We start from the raw sequence: 21,822 nt of genomic DNA on the forward strand, positions 1-21,822 counted from the left end.
ATCAAGTAATTGACTGATGAAGGCCACATGGCTGACACACACACTTCCCAGCATACCTGCGTTATCCCACAGATTCGGTGGATCCGGTATGAATGCCGCAGCCTGTAGATGAAAAGTGCTTTCAGCTACCCTTCTGTTATCTTCACCCTTTCGCCTTTTGGGGGGACTTTTTTGCCAGAAGCAACAGCCGTATTTAAAGTTTAGGAGAGAGTTCAGACAAGCTGGAAATTAACAATTAATCACATATTTTCCCTACCACCACTCCACTCCCATCTTTTGCTCTGGGTTTCTTTGGTGCCTCTTGTCCCCCAGGAGTGGCCAGCTGAGGGTCGGGGCAGGCAGAGAGCACTGGGCTGCTCTTTGTTTTGCGCCCCGGTCTCAAGCTCCTCCGGAAGCGTGCTGGGCTGCGTGGAGTTGTTGTGTTCGTTTCCCTTTTCAGCCTCACATATTTCCCATTAATGATAAGTGCGAAAGGTCAGGGAGGGTCTCTTTAACGGCCTGCTTGAGGGCAAGCAACAGCTTTGGGAAATGGCTCTCTGATTTCCTGGGAATCCCAGTCTATTCAATAAGCAAAGAAATAAGTCCTAAGAAAAGTGAAGATGTCAAGATGTTAAAGGGGACTTTCTCATGTGGGCTTGGTTCTTCCAGAATCCTCTTAGGTAAACTTGGGTATAACTCTCCCAGTGATTTTGGTGGTAGGAGAGTAGCCTTAATAAGAAAAAGAAGACAGATGCAGGAAGTGTTGCACAGATGCAAAGGGGTTAAGCACTAGGAGCTAACCGTGCTCAGTTTAGGGCAGCCCTCTTGGGTGTGTGTATGCCTTTTTGAGTAGTCCACCACAAAACTCCTGGGAAGGGTCTAGACCACTGGCACTAACATAATGAAGACATCAATACCTTCCATCCTTCAGTTCAGCTGCAGCGGCTGAGGAGTCTTTTCTCAACAGCAGTTCTGAAATTTCTCAGGGATCAGGATGATGAAAGATTTAAATGTAATAACTTTGCATCACAACAATTCTTATGCCCCAGGACAGAAAGCCCCAATTTTACCTGTGCACATTGTGCTTCAATATAGAAGAAGAAGTAATAGATAACACGTCCATCAGTACTTTCATAGAGAAGCTATCTGGTGTAAATCAATGTTGCGCTATAGAGTTGAAGCCAGTGGAGCAACGTCAGGAGTTTTTGCCGTTATTTTTCCCTCTTTGTTTTGTGCCTTGCTTAGCTCTGTCTATCACTAAATGTTCCAGGGCTCTCTACCACAAGCCCAGAGTGTGGAAAATGCTGACCAAAGTCATTTACGGTATCCATGCTCACAAACAAGCTGTTCTTTGTCGTTGGCGTGTAAATAAGTCACTGTTCTTTCCATCTTATGGCTGTTAAATAAATACTGTGAACCAAGTTCGCAGCATTGATTTCTTGTAGGAGGTCACTGAGATGATTTCACAGAAATATCCAGCAACAGTTTTGCAAAACAGGATGAGTCTCAGCCTGAATTTCATGACTCTGTTTTTTTCCACTGCCATTCCAATCATTACTGTGTTTTTGCTGTCACAGGCAGGCGGTTAGTTCATCCTGACTCACAGAGACCAGGAAAATGGAAACTTTGTCCACTCTTCTTAGTGTCTAAGACATATGCATTATAAATTACTTGTATTTTGGTATGACCTAGAAGTCCTAGCCCACGTCAACTGCAGACTGACTGTGTATGCACACTTACAACAACTACATACTGCTGATTGCAGTATAGCATTCAGGTAGCCAAACAGCTTTAAATGTTAGCGATATAAAAGAGGGAGCTGGTAGCCTAGTCCAGACTGAAAAACTTGCTGCAGAGTATGAGTAAATTAACCTATGCAGTCCAATAAAAATATCGTATTTATAAACAATGCCTGCCTGAAGATTAAAATAAAAATACCAAGACTGGGAGGAAATCAGTGGTATCATATTTATTCTAGACATGGCAAACTGCAGCAGAGATTAAATGCTTTGTCCAAGGTGCCATAAGAAGCCTGTGTCAGAGCCAGGACTGGAGTTACCCATGCCTCAGCCTGTGCCCCAGCCACAGGTTCCTCCTTGTTCTGAGCACAGTGTAGATTCATGCTATACGCTGACGTAACTACTCTGACCCAGTAAATGTCATTCTCAGTTTTCACCCGTTAAAAGGACAGAATCAGTTAGACTGTGAGTGTTAAGGATGGTGCTGGGCAATGACAACTGAAAGCCCTGCTTTCAGTCTCACCCACTGATGACAGGCATTTTGGGAAGGGAGTCAGCAGCAAGTTTTGCACTTAAAAGAAATAATATCAACAGTGGTGGGTAGGGGTTTGGGAAGTGAATCTAATAGGTGCGTCTAGATTTGGCTAAGAATGAAAAGAGCATTTTCTTTCCACTGGTTGCTGGCTAGTAGAAGCAAAGGAGTGGAATACATCCAACTTGCAAAACTTGAATACAGTTACTGCTATCTGCAAATGGGTGCCCCTCCCCGCTCATGTGAGCTACACAGGCAAAAAAGAATGACACATGTGCTGTTTCCTTTTCCAGTTGTAAAGGGGTCAGGAGCCAGGCAAGGAGAGCCCGAACAAGAGGAGCATTTTCCTGGGCTCTTCCAGCTGTTCTGTTCAATCCCGCCGTCGGTTCTGAGCAGGGAAGAGAGACTGTCAACACAAATAAGGCATTTTTCAAAGGCTTAAATTATGAGTTACCAAAACAATGCGACATCTCAACCACGTGAGTACCCTTATCCCCCCCCCCTACAATAAGAGTGGATTTATCAGTCTGCTGCTTAAGGAAAAGATTGTCTAATGCGTTTCATATGGGAAAAAAAAAACAGAAACAAAAACGCCTGAGAGTAATCCTGAAGAAAAAAAGTTGTGATGAAACTGTTTTCTTTTTTTATTCTTTGTGTTTGTGTGCGCGCGTGTGTGTGAAGAACTGAAACAGGCTCTGCAAACTCTGGCTCCTGAATAGGACCGAGCAAAGTTAGTAATGTTTCCACCTAAACCCTGGCTAAGAAAAGTTTCATTTGAATGTTTTTCCCTCCCCCCGCCTTCAGGAATGAAAATATAGAGCATTTCGAAAGCGTACTGACGCTTTTCTAAGATATTAATGGTGCTGCCCAACTTGTGTTTAGGTCTCAAGCTGCCTGTGTGTAATATGAGACGCAAGCCACAAACTGACAGTCTATATTTAAAGCCACAATGCGTTTCTGCTCCTGAAAGTTTAGAAACATGGGCTTAAGGACAAGCAAATTAGTTTCTCAGCAAGAGAGAGTACAGGAGGACAAGTCCTCTGCTGGCATAACTCTGCATATTTCAGTAAATTTGAAAAGAGAGAATTTGGCCCAAGCAGTCAAGCAAACACAGAGGTTTAGCTGCAGCACGGTAGCCTTCATTTTGGGACAGTATTAAAAAGAAAGCAGAGGGGAAGGGGGTGGATACTGATTTCATAAGCTGAGAAAAGTCAATGGGAAAACTTGGAGTTTTTGGCACTATAATAGCAGCTCCATATCTCTTTTATGGCTTTAGTATAATGTTTCCTGCTTTAATTCAAGACAGTAGTTTTGTATTATTTTTAATAAACAAACGGCTGATAGCAGAATTGTTTATCATACTGTGGTATCAGTAATGAAGGCAGAAAGTACAGACGACATTGCTGGGAGCTGCCTGTGATTCAGGGTTTGATCCAGAGATTGCTGTAAGAATATTTGGTCTGTATGGATGTTGACACTGACGATGTTTCCCAAGCTCTGAATGAGGCAGGCTGATCCAACAGAAATGACACAGTGAGCAGCATGTCTGGAATCCCGACCAGCAATTTCTATTTACCCTTTAGTCTTTTTTGCAAGTTCTAACCAACAAGAAAGATTAGATGCTAGCTTTATATAAATTTTATTCTATTTTATTCAGCAGTTTAGAATATTATAGCTTGTTTTCTATTGTTTCTATTGCAGCTTGTTTTCTATTATTGATAGGAAAAAACATGCAGACTAATTCAGGATTCTGAGCATTTGGGTTTGGAAAAGCTTGAGTAAATTACTGCCGTTGGTGCTTTCCGAGCGTGTGCAGGAGAGTGGCTGTGAATCACTGAGACGCATTTTGCTCATTGTGCAGTATCATCAAGAGTCCCGACCCAAACTTGTATCTTTAGTGACAGGCTTGGCCAGGCGACAAGTCCAAGACCAGCTCTACTGTCCTGAATACATTACGAATCAATTCTCTGACAGACCCAGGTTGCCAGAGGACCCCACAGAAGGCCCTAGGGTGGATCTGGATGAGGAGTTAGTACCCCGTGGGGCCTTTTGTCTGTTCATAATGAAAAAAGGGTGATGCATCAGGTTCTCTTGTTTTTTTTCTGAAATCTAGGCAGGAATTCTTGGCTTGAATCATTTTAAAATCATATGATTGCCAGTGAAAATAAATGGTTTGCAATCTAGCTAGAAGTATTCTGACTGAAAAATAGTGACTATCTATTCTTTATTTGCCCTCATAATTTCCCTTACTGATTCAGACAATATGCTTCTGTATTTTGTTTCAGTCTGTCTCTTTTTTTTAAACTACATGGATCAAAGTTACAGATTAAGAACAAAATTAAATTAGAGGGAAGCCTGATAGTGCTATATTCCTGTATAATGCAAGTTTGGTGCATTGTTTTTATAATGGTTGAGGGTTTGGGGGTAAGTCTTGGGGAAAAAGGTCTTATTTCTTAGTAAAATTCCAGAAATTTTTGCAAGAAACAAGATATTGAAAGATCAGTGTATTGACAGGCAGTGCACAGCATGGACAGCAAATGTTTGCCAGAGAGGCAGAGTAATTGGGAAAACAAATTTGCTTCATAACCATAGTGAAAATCTTTGAAATGGGTCTGAAAATGCAGAAAGGATCAGCAAAAACCTTTGACTGTACTGAACATATTAATTCTTTGCTGAGCACCTGCAGGTGATACCACAGAGCAGCTGCCTACTGACGTAAACTGAACAGTGTTAAGTTACCTAATTGCTCGTGTTCTTTGCTTATCTCCTTGTATTCACTTGCAGCTGATAAGGAATTTTTATTCATTTTATAAATACAGTATGATCCTGGCAATCCAGGTGGGAGCAGACTACTGTTTCAGATTTAAAATATTCAACTCTGTGAACCCTGCAAATGTATTCTGCCTCTATAAAGGGATGCCACACCATCTAACGTTGGGCACTTCCCATGCCCAGCTCAGATATCCCATCGCACTGAGTGAGCAATCTGTATACCCAACGGAGAGGCAGACGAGCCAGTAATTCAGCCTGCTGATGTTAGCTGGTGTGTGTATATTTACTCCATCGTTAATGGACATTTGTGTGTGGTTGGAATAAAATGGAATACCTAAGTAAAGAAGTCTGCTACCAAAGCCAAAAATGGAGTTGGGCTTCAATTTCGTTGGCTGGGATTCAATACAATATTGTGCTGCGAATATATCTCCAGTTTCTTTCTTTTTCTTCTTCTTCTTCTTCTTCTTCTTCTTCTTCTTCTTCTTCTTCTTCTTCTTCTCCTTCTGATATAAGAGAGATCTAGCTTGATAGCAGGAATGTAAACTTCCTGATTTTTAAATGCATCATTTTTAAATGCATCACCAGAAGGTGATATGCATTTGCTTCCTCCCACCTCTGCTCAGATGTACAGGCAGTAGCTGCTTGACTTATTACAAAATCTGAGGAATTCCACGAGTTTGGCAATCTCTGTTCAGACTGCAGCTTTTGCCCTCTTCCTTTTAGACTGCAGTGAATATTCCAAGGCAATGGACATCTCAAATGAGGTGAAGGACTCACACAAATAAATGTCACTGGGTCAATGGTTCAGTTTGGGGAAGCAGTGATCTATGCAAAGCCATCTTTGGGGGTCAAAGGCATTCATCCCTTTGGAGAAGGTGCTCTACACCTTACAGGATTTAATCTGTACTTGGCATGCTGGGAATGTTTTATTTGGGGCCCCTTATACTCCAAATGCTAGCTGTCAAAGGAATTAGTGGTTAAGGAGAGCAGTTTGTGGAGGCTTCTCTTCCTCATCACCTACCAGCAGATATGGTCTTCCTTCTGGGTGGATAGGGAAGCAGTGCAGTCTGTGCTATATAGACAAATTGGCCGAAAAGGAAAGCAGGAGGCAAGACTGGACCTCAGGCCATGCCTCAGCTGCAGAGAGTCAAAGAGGGTCAGGAACAGCGTGAAACAAAGCAAGCCTTGGGAGCTGCATGCTTTCCATCTGCATTGCCAGCTGTAGTTCAGCAGTAGCCCAGGTGCAAGCCCTGCCCTGCCCTGGGGGAGCAGACCCTGGTGCTGCCTCTGTCCTGCGAGCAGGAAGTCTTGGCTCCATTGTGCCCAGCTTCTCCACCTGCCGCAATGACAGCTAGGGCTTCTGGCAAAAAGAGTCAAGTACGTGTGGGCTGTCCCCTCCAGAGAGGCTGAGAGCTTGGCAAAGGTGGCCCCCGATAAAGGCAAAGCTGTGAATTGCAAGTCTGGTTCTGAGAACAGCCTTGCCCTATCTTTAGCTCATTATGAGATATATTTTGGGGCTGCAAACTGGTCCTTTAAATGTTCCTGGGGCAATACCACTTACCTTTCACACAGGGCCTGTGGAAAGCCACAAATGATCCCCGTAGACTTTTAATCATGTTATTCACTGCCTTGGCAATAGATTTGGTTTCATTGGCCTTAATCAACAGAAGCATTTGTCTGTGACAGTAACTAATAAACAACAAATGGAGGCTATTGATTATGAAAATTTTGGTCTTCAGTGGTAAACCTGTGAGCATTTATAAGCAAGGAAGCCTATAGATTATAATAACCTCTCATTTTTAGCACAGAAGTCTCAAAACGTGTCCCACAAGTGTTTATGTAAATTGGATGTCTCTGCTTGTATATTTGTGTCCCACCACACTGCATATGAATTGGAAAATTTGGCTTTATACCCCAGGGCTCTTCCCGACACCCTCATTGCCTGAGATGTTGATGTGAAAATCTGCAAATTGAAAGGCTCAGAATGCACCTGAAATTTCAGTAATTAACAGCAGAAATGTTGGCAAACTGCTAAGCTGGAGGGAATGGGGGTGATGTCCACCCAAATAGGAGTCTGGTTTTTTAAAATACACAGTTCTCAGCATTTCTGGGCACTGCTTTTCACACACACACACACCCCCCCCCCCAAAAAAAAAAAAAAGGAAAAAAAAAAAGAAAGAAAAAAGAGAAAGGAAAAGAAAAAAAAGACAATTATTTACACAGTAGATGTTAAAGATTCAGGTTATGGCTGGTTATGTGCTTAAGCCTATTAGTATTACAGAATTGTGTGGAGTCTGCATCTCTGCTGATACTGCTGCACCTTTCTTTCTAGGCTCTTGTGGAATATACTCTGTATCCATCACTGTTCAAATGACTGAGTCCAATCAGCAAAGCCTTTTGTAAAACAGGCTTTCAGGACTGCATTCTCTAATGAAAGTCTGTTTGTGTGTCTGCTCTGTGGAGTGCCTGTCTCTATTGTTGGGGAGGGATTAGTATTCCTATAGCATAGAGAAATTCAAGCCAACAGAGGGATCTGATTGTGCTAGGTGCTGTACAGGCACCCTTTCTTCAAAAGGCTGGTAGACTGAATAGAGAGGACAGATTACAGGTAGGAGAGAAATGACTGCTTTCCAGGGGCACTGCTGGAGAGGTAGCTTTTGGCTATGGGAAGGCATTTATAGCAAACAGGAAGTAGGAATTAGTATTGATTCCAGTAGATCCACTGGGGCAACAGCTCTTTACTTCCCACTCTAATTTTGTAGTACATGCTTAGGAAAAAAATGTAGCTCAGAAGTCATTTAGTGACCGGCCTATTTGTTTCCCACAGAAAGATCAGAAAACTTTTAAACACAGCATTTGGCACTAGTAGGATCATTGTTTACTTTTTTTTTTGCTTCACATCCAAGTTGCGATAGGAAATGCATGAAAACTTGGGGGACACCCAGATGCTGCAGTGACAAGAATACATGAACATCTTAGCTGGGCAAGTATTTGGACAGCACACAATGTTTTACTTACTTCTGAAAGACTTAAGTTCCTAAGTCAAATGAATTTGACAGTGTTACCCCAGTAATGAGCTAATGAAAAATTCACCAGCTGCTAAGCATTCTGAAAAACTACTTAGTGAATGAAGAAAAGTGGCACTTGGAGAAATCAGGTTTGGTTTGCCAACAATTTATGAACATGAATGGAGAAAAGGACTGTCTTCTCTGGATAATTTATTTGTAACCCATAACTCAACTACATCAAGTAATGATACTGCAACCTTATAACAACAGACATGCAGCTCATAATTCGTAGCTGAAATAAGATCTGTGCTGCTCCGTTTCTCCAAGAGTCAGCATGATCTAATTCACACCAGATTCCTATCTTTCCAACGTTAGCATGGAAATCAAATGCACTGTCTGTGCTATGCTGCTCCCCTATTGCAGATGTACTTTGCATGTGTAGTTTCACCAATAAGACATCTGGCTAAGTGATTTTCCTCTTAATTAATCTTCTCATCTGCCAAGGAGGCCAGTTTGTCATATCTTCTTCTCTTCTGACATATGTTTCACCACAGGGTTCTTTCTGATGAAGCAGAAAACTTCACTCAAAATCTCAATGGGTTAAACTTGTTCTGCTGCATTGAAGTTTTAAAGTGATTTTTTTTTTGCTTCCCTTTCCCTCTCTTTTTCATCTTAGAAAAAAAAATTCAGTTATTTCATGAGGGTCTACCTCTTTCTTCTTCAGATAAGCCCTGAAATGGAGTTAAGCTTTTTATCAGTAAGTTGCAGGGGGGCTTTTGAACACACCCTGAGACAGCTCCATGTTATCATGAGTGATAAATGCCTATTTTACTGGGGACTGCATGTGTAAAATGTCTAGTTTTATGAGGTGGTCTACATTATAAAAAGCACGTGTAACAAGGTCACAGCAATGCAGAATCAGACATCAAGTCTTTACATGTGTGTAAGTGTTTAGATTTTGCAAGCAGAGACTATTTTAGTAACATCAAACCTAGAAAATGGATTTGAATTCTTTATATACGTACATACATACACACACAGTGTATGTGTATATAATATACTGTATATCTATATGCATACATATACACACACACCACCCTTTTCACTACTTATTTGGCTTTTCACTAGTCAGACTTCTGGGTATGGAGAGTTTTATTTCCCTGACCACATCTCTAGTCACAGACCAATACGCACAAGCTCATGTTTCCCTTTTTATATGATAGATACCTTCAAAAGTAGCAGAAAAAATGACTAGATTTTTGAAGGCTTTGCAGAGGCATAAACTCAGTGACAAGAAAGAAAGCGAGAAGAAGGTTTGGGCTATATATAAGGAGTTGGAAAATATTACAAAATATCCTTTGTATATGGTATAGTAAAACATCAGCGAAGTGGCCTTATGCAAACTACCCTTGCAGACGCCCAATTCAGGTGTCTCTCTGCTGACTGTATATACAGTCAAAGCCTAGCAGCTCATGATGGTATAGACACCGAATCACTCATGTTTTGAATTTAGGCATCACAGTATTTGCCTGAATCCATCTTAGAGACTATTACAGGACCCAGTCCGCATAAGCAAAGATCCAGAGATAAGCAATGATAATGACTTCAGAAACAAGGAGGAAGTAGATGTTCCATATGCATCAAGCTATTTAAAAGGGGAGAATCCATATTAGGACAGGCCAAGTCTGCACTCTTCTTGATACAGTGAATGGTGCAAGTTTAAACCTCAGGCAGGAAGGAGATTTGGTCAGGGTTGGCTCATCTGTGCTGGGAGAATTTGGTAGCTGCATCTTCAGGACAGTTTTCTAGAAAAACTGAACATTTTAACATATTCATGCTGAAATAAAAGTTATTCTTTAAAGAGCAACTACCCTCCTTTGGAAACAGAATACTTACTCAGTAATCAATTCAACCATATTATGTAATTCTGTGTCCACCTCAAACAGTTATGGGAAAATGAATTTATACTGAAATAGCTTTCACAGAATTGTTACTCCAGGTTAACTTGATCCTTTTGTGTAGGCAAATTTGTTCTCTGTACACAGGAAAAATAAGCTTGTTTTCTTTGAAAAAGCATTCTTACTAAGACAAAAGCAAGATGCTTCTCATCTGCTAATTGGGTATTTCAAAAATATCAGTCACTTAACAAGGGGTGAAAAAGCAGCTCCTGATGACCAACTTTAGCTAAACCAAATAATCCTTAGGTAAAACAAATAGCCCACAAATCACTTAAACACAGGTGACTAAGAAGTTACATATGTGAATGAGTAGAGAGAAAAACTATTTCTAGTGAATTGTGAAGAGTTACCATAAAAATGTGGTCAATCTTTGGAAGGAAACTTGTGTACATTTTCAAAAATTCTGAAGTATGTTTAAAATGACACTCTGGATTTTTATATTTTATTTCTATCTTCTGGGACCTACATGGGTATGTTGTTGAATTCTGTTTTCAGAGTTTTCTTATCATGTATTAGGGCAAGAAATCTACCAATTTCTTATGAAATTACATTTTCAGTAGAGTCTGTTATTTCCTGAGACTTTAATAACAAGCACTCACAAGCTAGCAGAGGTTGTTCTTCTAACTATTGATGGTTCATTCAAATGTCATGAGCACAGTCCCTGTCCTATCCAATACAGGGAGCAGAAAATTAAATTCTTGATATATCCGTGATGCAAGGATGCTCTCAGAGAGTGGACCAGTCTCTATCATTACCTCTCTCTCACACCTGACCTCTCCGGTTGTCTAGTTCAGATCTCCTCTGCACCTTCCAATCCTTCCTGCCTGTCCCTTCCTCAGCCCACAGGTAAGTGCTCATATCTCAACACAGGAGACACACGCAGGTCGCAGTTGTCAAATGCCATTTCCTCCCTTCTTTCAAGGACCTTCCACAGTCCTGGCAATGTGAAGGAAGAAAACCACAAGCAAGGAAGACATAAATCTTCCCTTGTCATCCTCTGGGCTAAGGCCTTGTTTCCTTTGGGAGTCGCCCCCTCTTCCATCTCCCTTCCTCTTTTCTCCATTGGTTTCTCTTTGCTCTCTCATCTTCACAGCTTGCTATGAAACAACACCTCCCCCCTCCAGATCTTTCCTGTCGTCACACAGGAACTTTTATTTACAACCTAGGACACACTTTTTACATCCTGGATCCCACAACTGGGAGAGTTTATTATTGTCTGTCTCTCCTGAATTTCCATAATTATGTCAGTGGACTTTGATTTTTGGAGTCTGTTGCATACAAATCCAGTTTTCTTCTCGCTGAATTCATGGGGATTTTTTTTTTTATTTTGAAGAAGCCTGTACTACCAGTTATTAATGGCAATTAAGCCCTTGGTGGAAACAAGGGGATATACACAGGATTAGGCTTCATCTCTGCACAAAACCCTGCATAAGGTGTTGAGCAGAGCAGACCAGGAAACAAAACTGCCGTTGAGAGCCATGCTTCCGTTCCAGCTTCCCCTTTGCTTTGGGAAAAGGGGAAGTCATGGTTTTCTTGCTCTTTTTCAAAACCACTCAGTATGCTCTGCGCACCCCCTCATATTTCCTATTACTCTTCCTATCTCTGCTCCGGTCATGAAGAAGAATGGAGTGAATGGCTTCTGCTAACATCAACATGGCCAAGAAGAATAGCACCAGGTCAGGGAGGAGAAGGGTGCTTTGTAGGTCCTTCTTGCGCAGGCTGTGTCCACCTAATAGAAAGAGACCAGTTCTTGTAAAACCTTGTTGATTGCCTTTGGCACTTTTCCAGCTCCCACTAAGAGGTGTCTTCTCCTCCATACCTAGAGTTCAAGCAACAGTTAGTGTCAGAACCCTTGATTATTGTTAAAAAAAAGAAAAATCACCTTCTATCTCACCTTTTTTAGAGCTGGATGGATCTGGTCCCTCCAAACACCTCTCCCATGCTCCTTACTTGCCCACCCACCTCACCATATCTCCCCAGTTTATGTTCCCTCCTTCTCAAGTTAACCATGCCACAACCTGACCCAAGAACTCAGCTCTCATTTCTACTTATTTGCTGTCCAGGGGACAATTTGAGATTACTTAAAGTCCAAGCCATTACCACAAAGGCAGTGATGCATGGTGACTTTTTGTGGTGAGAGATGAAAAAGATGGTCTTGTACTGCCCCAGAAAGAAGCTGATTTGCTTATAGCCTGAGTTAGCTAAGTCTTTCCTCTGTTTCCAGCTCTCCAATCAATGTCTCCTTCCTACTCATGATTAATAGCAAGCTCTTACCATCTTTCCTCTCACATTCTTCCCATTCCTTCTTAATAAAACAGTCTTCTCCATTGCATAATTGTATCATTTTTGTTTTGCTTTGTTTAATCTGTAAATTCCTTGGGACAGAAATCATCTCTCCTTCCATCTCCTTTCTAAACAAAAATCACCAAACAATTATTTGTCACTTCAGTGCTCATGATAAGGGGCACTGACCACATCCATCTTCCCAACTTACCTCATCAAGTTGCTCATTCTGGGCAGAGATCTAGGCCTCCTGAAGCATAAAGATAAAATGCAAAAAACAACCTTAGGTATGACATCAACTGGCAAAGCATATCAAGTTGGAAGGACTTTAGGGTTTTCTCCTTGAAAATGTTTTTCCCCTAAACATATTCATTTGTATTCTCTGAGATAGTCTCTAGACTGTGGAGATCAAAGCAAACTGGAAATCCAGCAGAGTTTTTAAGTGCATTAAAGGTAGCGTGTTTCAAAGCCACATGCCTGAACATTTAAGCACCATGGAAGAAATGAAGTAGCAGGTGGTAATACATGTAAACATGATTGTTCTAATCTTCATACTTTTCAACTTGTCAAAGCCTAAGTCTGTGACACAACATTTGACAAAGAGCGAAAATAAGGGATGCTGCATGCACACACATACACACAGGAGAGCATAAAACCCAAGGACACCAGCCAGCTTTGGATTTTCTCTTTCAGCCACATTTCAGATCTTGTAAGTCATTTACAGCAATAGGGATGTGGATTTACCAGACTTATGTGGAACCTGGCAATTCTGGGCATGGAATGAGTGCTTCTTGGGAGATTTGAATACAGAAATGTAGTTCTCTGCTGCACATTTTTTCACCAAGGTAAAGAGTATAAATTGCCATCCACTACAGACTAGTGGCATTTTGTAAATGTCTGCGTATTATGAATAGACATAACCAGTCTTTAATATTCCTCACTTAGCAACTGAAGCATTGTGGAAATGTTTTCAGGTGGTTTCAGAGAGTCTAAGTGAGACAAAATGAGACTATTTTTCTTTTTATTACCCCTAAAGAAATGAGAACTTAATAACAAGAGGTGTCCACCAGATCTGCTCCCTTTCATACTAACTTTTGGTGCATGTTTTCCAATAAGCTCTAGCTGCAAACACACAGTTTCATCACCTGAGGTCCTGGCATGTAAACAAATAGTTGACCATTTCTCTTTCTTTCATGTTTCTGCGGAGCTTCTCAGGAAATGTCTTACTCACAGCAAGTTATCATTGCATTGCTGAAGTCAGTGGTGTTGAGATAGTTGTACCCTCAAATTTGAGATTGTTCGGATTGATTTCATTGGACTTTGGATCAGATTTTGCTGATTTCAGAGCTTCACTTTTTAATATTACTCTGCTTCAAATGCCTTGATTTAGCTCACGGCAGCCTCATCTACTATCACCACAGATTTTAGTGAAGGCAAAGTGATTTATCAGTGGTAACTAGAGCTCTGTTAGGAGCCACCATTGAAGGCAGGGGATAGTGGGGAGCAAATAAAGATAAACTGATCCTGTAAGCTCCCAAAGAAGAAAACTTCCTGCTGATTCAAGTTCTTGCACATTAAGAAAAGTTGTCTATGGCTCCTGAGCTAATTCTCCCTGTGGATTAATGATCCATAAGGGACTCCTTGTACCAAGGAGTACTAAATCACCCCTCCCGCTTTTGGTAGGCAGGAATGAGACTGGGGAGATAAATCCTTTTGCATTTCACTGAACTTTGCTGTTGCTCCTTGGTAAGATTTCCCCTTCTGGAATCCATTAAAATCTGTGAATCTCAGACAAAGACTCTTCCTCCTCCCACATTCTGTGTGAGATGCTTAATCTCTGCATCCTGGGGACGTAACCATTTGTGAGCTGGAAACAGAGCATGAGCCAAGGCCTTCTCCTCTGGGTTACCTCTGCTGATTTCCTTTGCTTGTGATGAATGAAACCTTTCATTTCAACAGCATCTGACTCATGTCAGAAGGTTCGTGACTGACTGGAGCAATGATGGGGTGGCAGAGATGGATGAAACTGTTTAAAAAGTGTCATTGTTAAATAAGTAAGGATCAGCTTTAAACAGAGGGGGAGAAAGCAAAAGGAGGTATGACTGCATGACACTGTTTTTAAGATAAAATGAATCCTGGACTTCTCCCCCCTACTCCTCTTCATGACTTGCATTGCCTTTAAGGAAAAGGTCATGCCTTCTCTCCCGAGCTGCTATGAGCCTTCCCCAGGCAGGAAGCATATCCTGTGTCCTGTTTTCTCCAGAGGCCAGTAGCAGAGTAGATGGGAGCATGACTTCCACATTGCTGCTTCCACTGTGCTGTTTTTAAGTGACCTGAGTACCAAAATTGCTGGGTAAATCTACCTCACTTTCAAGTGTGGTGCAGCCCAGGCCCAAGACCTTGCAGAGTCTGGCAGCTGCTGGAGGTGGCCAGAGGGGGAAATACAAGCTACTCCCTTTGGAGGTCTGGGTGCCTATTTTTGTCAGATATGAAAATGCAGCGGTCATTGGGAGGCGGGGGGAACACATGTCCTGTAATTAAAGATGGTGTCTGTGATTCATTCCAGAAAAGAGGGGTGTATTTTCCTCATTGAATGAGGAAATTCCTCATTGAATGAGGAAAATACGCTTAGAGACTGGAACATCTAGCACATGCCCTTTTCCACCTAAGTGATTTCCTTCACAGCTCACACGTGAGAAGAGGCTCTCAAACCCTAAGCAATCAACCATCCCCGGTCATGCCCAGCTGCCTGCAGCACACAACAAGGTCCAGGACTTATGGGTGGCTGAGGGAAGTCTGCTAGGGAGATACTGATAAATGTGGGTGTCCAGCTTAGCAATTGATTTTGTTTGCTGCTATTTGGCACATTAAGGTAACAGCTTGCTGTCTGTGGGCATGAGCATCCATATCCGTAAGAGAATACTTCTCCCCCACACTGAACATAATCCTGGGTGAGGGGAGATGTAGCAAGAAATGCAAAATCAGTCCCTTGACAGGTGCAAAGCCATGGCACGCCAGCTGTGGCTGAGGGCCGTATCATCTCTCTAGACTCCCGGGGCACACATATCTGTCTTTCCCATTCCCCATCCTTGCTGGGATATTTCCAAACCATCTTCTAGCTAACAGGATTTGATAGCAATTTTTCCCATCCTTTGTTTCACTGCCATTGCACAATGAAGCCATGTTGTGGCATTACCAGAGCGGCGTGTGTGTTTCCCGTGGCCCTCACCAGCTGGCTGTTAGGTTACACCAGTATTAAGAAAAAAGAGATTTTCTTTCCCAGGGACACTGCCACCTCTTCCCATCTGCTACAGTATCCATGACAAGTGATTGCCAATGTACGTTTGACCCTGATGGTGCTGGGTCTTCTTGCCTAATCAGGGCTTAAATGCTTTTTCAGCTCTGCCCATGAAAGCGCTGTCGTGAGCATAGAGCTGATGGCCGTCTTCCCCGTTAGAGCCAGCAGCACGTGCCTAATGGAGAGTTAAAGCACAGGGCAACCATCTAGGGATCTGAAGCATGGGAAATTCTTGAGCCAGCCAGTGTTTCAGTGTTTAAAGGGTTGCCCTGGGGTATAAAAGCTTTTGCATTTACCAGTTTCTCATATGAAATACTTTAACCTCCTGCTCACATCCAGACTCAGCGCTTGGCAGGACTGAGCCTTACCTCCCCCTCTTCCCTCTTCTTGAATGAGCTCTTTTAACTTGTAGTTGAAGGAATTCGACCTTGGGAGCTCAGCATTACTGAAGGCACAGCTTGCGTCAGGGAGCAAGGCACTCCTCTGCCTTGTTCCCCCAGGTAACCACAGTGCCTCCAGGAGCCACGTAGAAATGCATGTGGCCATGACTTTATCCTTTTGTCCCCTCTAACATTCAGCAGTGCAGCAGGAGCCTGCCCCAGCAACAATAAAGGCTGTTGCCTGAAGCTGTCCATGCAACTCAGCACAGCACAAGGGTGCCGTCATGCCTAGCCCCTGTCTGGGAATGTAAGCAGGATAGGGAAGGTCTCTATCACTCCTCTTCCCTCCTCATTCAGCTGAGATCCTGCTTGTCAGACAAAAATGTTCAGTGGAAGGCTTTAAGGAAGTAAAGCCAGACTGCTGTATATGTCCCTTCTTTATAAAGCATGTGCATATCCTAGGGAACACTTCTTGCTGACTGTCTCCTAAAGGGACTCCCAAGAGCAAAGAAGCTAGAAAGAGAAGCCTTAGAGCTTCTGCCTGTGTGTTTAACTCTCATGGGGGTGGCAGGGGCACAGGGAAAGGCTACCAGGTCTCTTGAAAGTAGCTTAGTGAATTTAGAAACACAGGCATTCAGGTCTTGTGGAAGAAAGAATTAAATTTGACTGACAGACCCCATAAAAGTGTGGGCTATTCTATCCACTTCTTTCAGTTTTCTTTTCCATCTATACAGACAGAACCAAAAAATGCAAAAGGCATGTGGGCTTTACTCCTCTCTGACATGTAACAGATACATACTTGTGTCCAAGCCTTGCCCCGACATGAAGTACAGCACAGCTCCCCCTGAAATAAACTGCAGCTCACACATATCTCAGGGTGGAATTTGGCTCTTAAACAAAGTTCAATGGGAGTCTGCTCTGGCTGAACTCTACTTATGACTTCATATTTTCCAGGGCTGTGCTAGTGCTGTTGGCTTGTTCATTTTTCCTTTTTTTTTTTTTTTTTCATTCTCTTTATACTAATAGGTGTTTCAGTGGGATAACTTGACCTTATGATACTGTTCCAAAGCAGACTTCTCTGGAGGAAATGGTAAATAGTTTGGGTATGTTATGAAACAGCTTTGAGAAATTTGCAGGCTCTCTCATGACTGCTTGAGAAAGCAGATTTTCACAGCCTGTTAGGCAGCATCCACTGGTGAATTAAACTGGGAAGCTGGAAAACAGAGAGGAAGGACAGAGGCTATATATGATGATCTTGACAATGAATCCTTGGTTCTATCATTTTTAATATTCATAAAATAGAGTTTTTAAAAGCTTGCACCATTGGCCCAACTGATCAGTTGGAATGCATGGGAGATCTGCCACCAACTTCAAAGGGAGCAGAAACAATTTAACAGAGACCTTTTGCAAATCCCACCTTGTATGTATGCCACTTGGTATTTCACTTGTGTGTTGGAACAGTGCCCTGTTTTGATACAAGTGTAAATGGGACCACAGTGACTGCTGCTGCTGCTCGGCTGCAGAGCGTGATTGCTGCTGATTCAGCTATGGAAGAGCAGCATCCCTCCAGGCAGGGAGGGAGGTACAGAGTAACAGCTCTGCCCTAAAGTCCCTATTTTGACAGCTGAGAGAGGGCCCTTACTTCTTAATGCATTCCAACAAATTCTTACACAGGGAATACCAAGCCCAACTTTTTCCGTGGCCTTCTAGAGCCGCTGTGTTTCAAGGGAGTCATTTGGCTGTGAAAATCCAGAGTTTTCTATTCTGTTCAGACCAATCTAGCAAGAAAATCTCAAGCTTTATCCAGCTGCTTTTCTCCTTATGCTTCTCTTTTGGGGGACCTGTTTTTTCTGAGTGCAGATTTATAATGTACTTCACCCACCCGAAAGAGCATCCCTGCTTTTTGCCCTCTCTGTCTGCACCTAACAGACCCCTTCCCGTTAACAGATCAACCAACAGTCAGACCACATGGTGACTGGGATCAGTTTGCCAGTAAGTAAATACCCCCCACCTCTTTTCTTTTGGTGGGCTGGTGTTCTGCTGGATCAGCTTGAAAGGAAAAGGGTTAGGAACAAGAATGCCCTTTTCTGCTGGAATGTAGCAGCCAGCTCAAATCACAATTGACTCTCAGCTTTCCTGCATGTATATTTCATACATTTAGGAAAGGAGCAGCCCAAAGGCTTTCCAGTAAGTCAAAAATATGTTGATCAGAGGAGTGCCATAGCAAGCATTTGTTGCTATTGAAAAGTACTAGACCATATTTCTTTGCTTAATGACACACATTAATCCTCCATTGAAATTGCAGGGCTGTCCAAGCTGAATCTGGCTTTAAAGGTTTAAAATATAGTCCAAACTATAAAAATGTAGCATTCTGACTAAAAAAGGAGCTGAAAAAATCTCATCAATGTCCTTTTGGTTTTTCTTTGCTATTAAAACCACTAAGGACATGGTCTACAAGCTTTGAAATGGTTGCAAAAAAAATGACATTTTTTAAATTGTTGACCAAAACATGAATATTATCCAAGTACCCACTGTTACTTCTGTCTTCAGTCCAGTTTCCTAATGAAATGAGTCTTATGTGTTCCTGCTGTCTATCTGTCTGCTTACTCATCTGTTCATCCATCTGTCACTTCCCATCAAGAACTTTTGGATCCACTGACCAGTTTCAACCAGATTTGATAGAGAAGCAGAAGGCTCAGAAATTATTATCATTCTCCAAGTTGTATGAAAGTCAACATTTGTCTACAGAGAGCCATTCAAGGGAGCAGTAACACAAAAAGGACTCCTCATTAGGATACTAAACTAAATGGAGTTGTTTTCTAGTTAGGAATGTAATAGCATCAAGTTTTGGCATAATATGGTTTCTTGCATAAACATGACTGCAACGTAACAGGCAAAAGCAGAGTGTAAGACACTATTTAAGCACCTGTAGGAGAGATCTAGCCCTTCTGACCAGTGCATGTTGAAAGGTCTGCAAAAAAGGCTCTGACTACCTTATAGAAAGGCTAAGCCCTCAGCACAGGCTTTGGAAAGGGATGGTTGAGCAATGCTAACAGTAATGGTTGGGATTTGTTTTCCCTAATTATAGACTCCAGAAAGCTAGGCTTCTAATCTAAGCTAGTCTTCTAGATTTGCTGCGTGGTTGATGGGAAGAGAAATTCCCACCCCATCCCCCAGGATTCATCACAACTCTGTTGGAGCTGAATGGATCTCCTTGCAAGAAACCATGTCAGAATAGAATAGAATAGAATAGAATAGAATAGAATAGAATAGAATAGAATAGTTCAAGTTGAAAAGGACCTACAACAATCATCTAGTCCAACTGCCAACTACTGTCCTCTCTGCAACACCTGTAGAGTCAGTTTAGATCACATAGACTCCTTTCCAGTAGTCAAACATCTTGCCAGGGTGGTTATTAGCTCTCCACCTACATGGTACTTACTATTCAGGTTTAATTAGGAGAGAGGAACATTAGTAATTTGTTAATGAATCTCACAACTGTGTAAGTCCTGTGCTGAAAAACATTCAGTATATGGCTTAAATGAAGGTTTTTTCATACTCAGCTCTGTTAATGCGTTCAATACACTATGTGTCAAATAATGCCAGACAACTGTCCAAAAATAATAGAAAAGCAAGACTTTTTTCTTTTTTTTTCCCTCTTTTTAACAATTATTGCAAAATCTGTCTAGAATTGCTCAGATGAATGATAGGTAGTGAAGAAGTCTTGTTAAAATTGCTCAACTCAATTCAGACAGCTTGGACTGATACGTAAATGCTTTTCAGATAATAAAATGGGCTTTGTCTTTTTAAATGGAGCAGATATGCAAAAGAAATCTGCATATTCATTGCAGAATCCTTGGAAAATGAGAAATGTTGTTGCCCTGAGCTATTATTTGCCTTGCAAGTTTCTAAGGTGTTTCAATATGTTTTATTTTCTTTGTTTAATATGCTCAATATTTAAAGCATTTGGAAGATAGTTTCCACTACAGATATCTCCACTAATAATATTAACCTTGTCAGTGCTCCAGGAAAGATCTCTGTGTCCCCAAAGAGCATATGCTAAACATCCTGACATTTCCACTTGCAATGCTTAGTAGACAGTGCCTTAGGCAAGCACTTGTGTATGAGCTGGGTGTAGCTGAATACAATTCATATCAAATAAGCTAGGGGATGGAGCACAGAGAGCACCCGTTTCCAAGAATTGTCACCTGTTGGACTGCTTTGCTACAAAATGTTGATGGTGGGAATGAGACATAAAGGAAGAAACCTGCTCATGTTGGGAACATGATTATACTTTTCTAAGGATAGTAGCCTGGCACTAAATTCTTTGAATTGTCAGGATAATATCTTTGTGCATAACTGCAGGCTTTTGCCAGGTTCCAAGTGATTTCTAGATGACATCACCTGTAATTTGATCACATCACCTGTAATTTAAGCACAAGGTCAAGCTTTTTCATCTCAAAACAAGAAATAGACATTTATCAGCCTTAATAGAATAATGGCCATGTTTCTTTCCTTGCATGTCAGTGTTCATTAAAACAAGTTTTCTACCAGCAACAGAACCAGTGAAACACTCTTGCTTTTGGATTTATGCCTCTGCCCCCTAAATCCCACCCCCAGCATACACTGGCTCCCTCCCACAGCAGCTCCCCATGGGGAGGGGAAGCACCTTGCTGCAGCTCCTGTGGATCTACGTGTACGATGACTGGAAAGCACATGGTGACTGGAGAACCAGCTGTTGCTAAACAGAACTTAAAATTGCTGAGTCCTTGTTTCCTTTCCTTCACTGCTGGACTACTCCAGTCTACCTTTTCTCTCCAGCCTACAGTTTTTATGAAAATTGAGACAAAGTGCTTATCTTTGCCTGCTCTTCCTTTAAAAACAGTTGGAGTTGAATAATGGAGTCAAAACTTGTAAAGGCTACAAGGACAGTCAGGCACACAGCAGGAACAGAGAAAATCAGCACAAAAATGCTGCTGAATGTATTCAATGCAAATATTTCAAATACTAACAAACAGTTCAGTCTGTCTTAGTTAGGGGGACTAATTTTAGCTAACGTTTGTCTTGAATAGTGCCACATCCATAGAAAGTGTATGTTTCAAATGTAAACTAAAACCTGATATTAAGGTCATAAAATCAAGCACAGCAACATTAAGAAACACAGAGAACACCTTATCTTCTGATGACACAGTCAAAAGGCCTGAGAGCAGGACTGAGGCTGGTAGACCTGTTAGTTACAAAATAAAAGCACGTCTTGGTAAATAATTACGAGCAGTTTAGGAGTTAAATTGTCTTACTGCGTCATATAACTGTTTACACAAGGGGTTGGGAAGGAATTATAATCTCCTCCAACACCTCTTGGCCTCTGACTTTCCACTGAAAGGTTCTGGCTCAAATTTTTATGCTTATGTTTCTAACATGCAAAGTTTAGGTCAGCGAGGTGGGCTTCTTTCATGCACTGTCTCTCAAGAATTACAAGTTAAGTATCTGTTACACGTTGTCAGATAGGCTTTCACTATATCAATAGTCAGCTCCTTTGATTAGCTATGATAATTTGCAATATTTGAAATGGTTACTCCATTAAGCCAGTGACTCCTTTCCATTCAGCTTTAATCTCAGTGAATAAGCAAGCGGCTGTTTTGTTCCCATTTTAATTAGGCAAAAATGACTAGAGCTTGAAATTGTTGACTTTGGAGGAAAGTCAGGCAGAAATTATTTGGCAGATTCTCTGGATATTTAGTGTTTCTTTCAAAGCCTTCCCAGTTAAAAAATCCTCAAAAGGAGTAGATTATTCTGATGAAGAGGGGGGAGTTGGGAGGAGGAGGGGGACACATGAAGGAAAGCGTCCTGATCGTGGACTGTACCTTATGGAT

At 41.7% G+C, this 21,822-nt stretch overlaps 1 protein-coding gene across 3 annotated transcripts in view; it reads left to right on the plus strand.

Annotated features, from left to right (window-relative positions):
• Positions 1-2,199: 2,199 nt before the first annotated feature.
• The window catches only part of GYPC (glycophorin C (Gerbich blood group)), a 42,015-nt gene continuing 22,392 nt past the window's right edge, over positions 2,200-21,822 (plus strand). For all 3 annotated transcript variants that reach the window (XR_012044329.1, XR_012044328.1, XM_072874457.1), the window contains exons 1-2: positions 2,200-2,314; positions 2,544-2,729. Coding sequence is in view for 1 of the 3 variants with exons in the window: in XM_072874457.1 (XP_072730558.1) it covers positions 2,696-2,729 (34 nt within the window). In the remaining 2 variants the exon portion in view is untranslated. The remainder of the gene's footprint in view (positions 2,315-2,543; positions 2,730-21,822) is intronic.

This window comes from Ciconia boyciana, chromosome 10, assembly GCF_034638445.1.
Source record: "Ciconia boyciana chromosome 10, ASM3463844v1, whole genome shotgun sequence".
In the NCBI taxonomy this organism is placed as follows: domain Eukaryota; kingdom Metazoa; phylum Chordata; class Aves; order Ciconiiformes; family Ciconiidae; genus Ciconia; species Ciconia boyciana.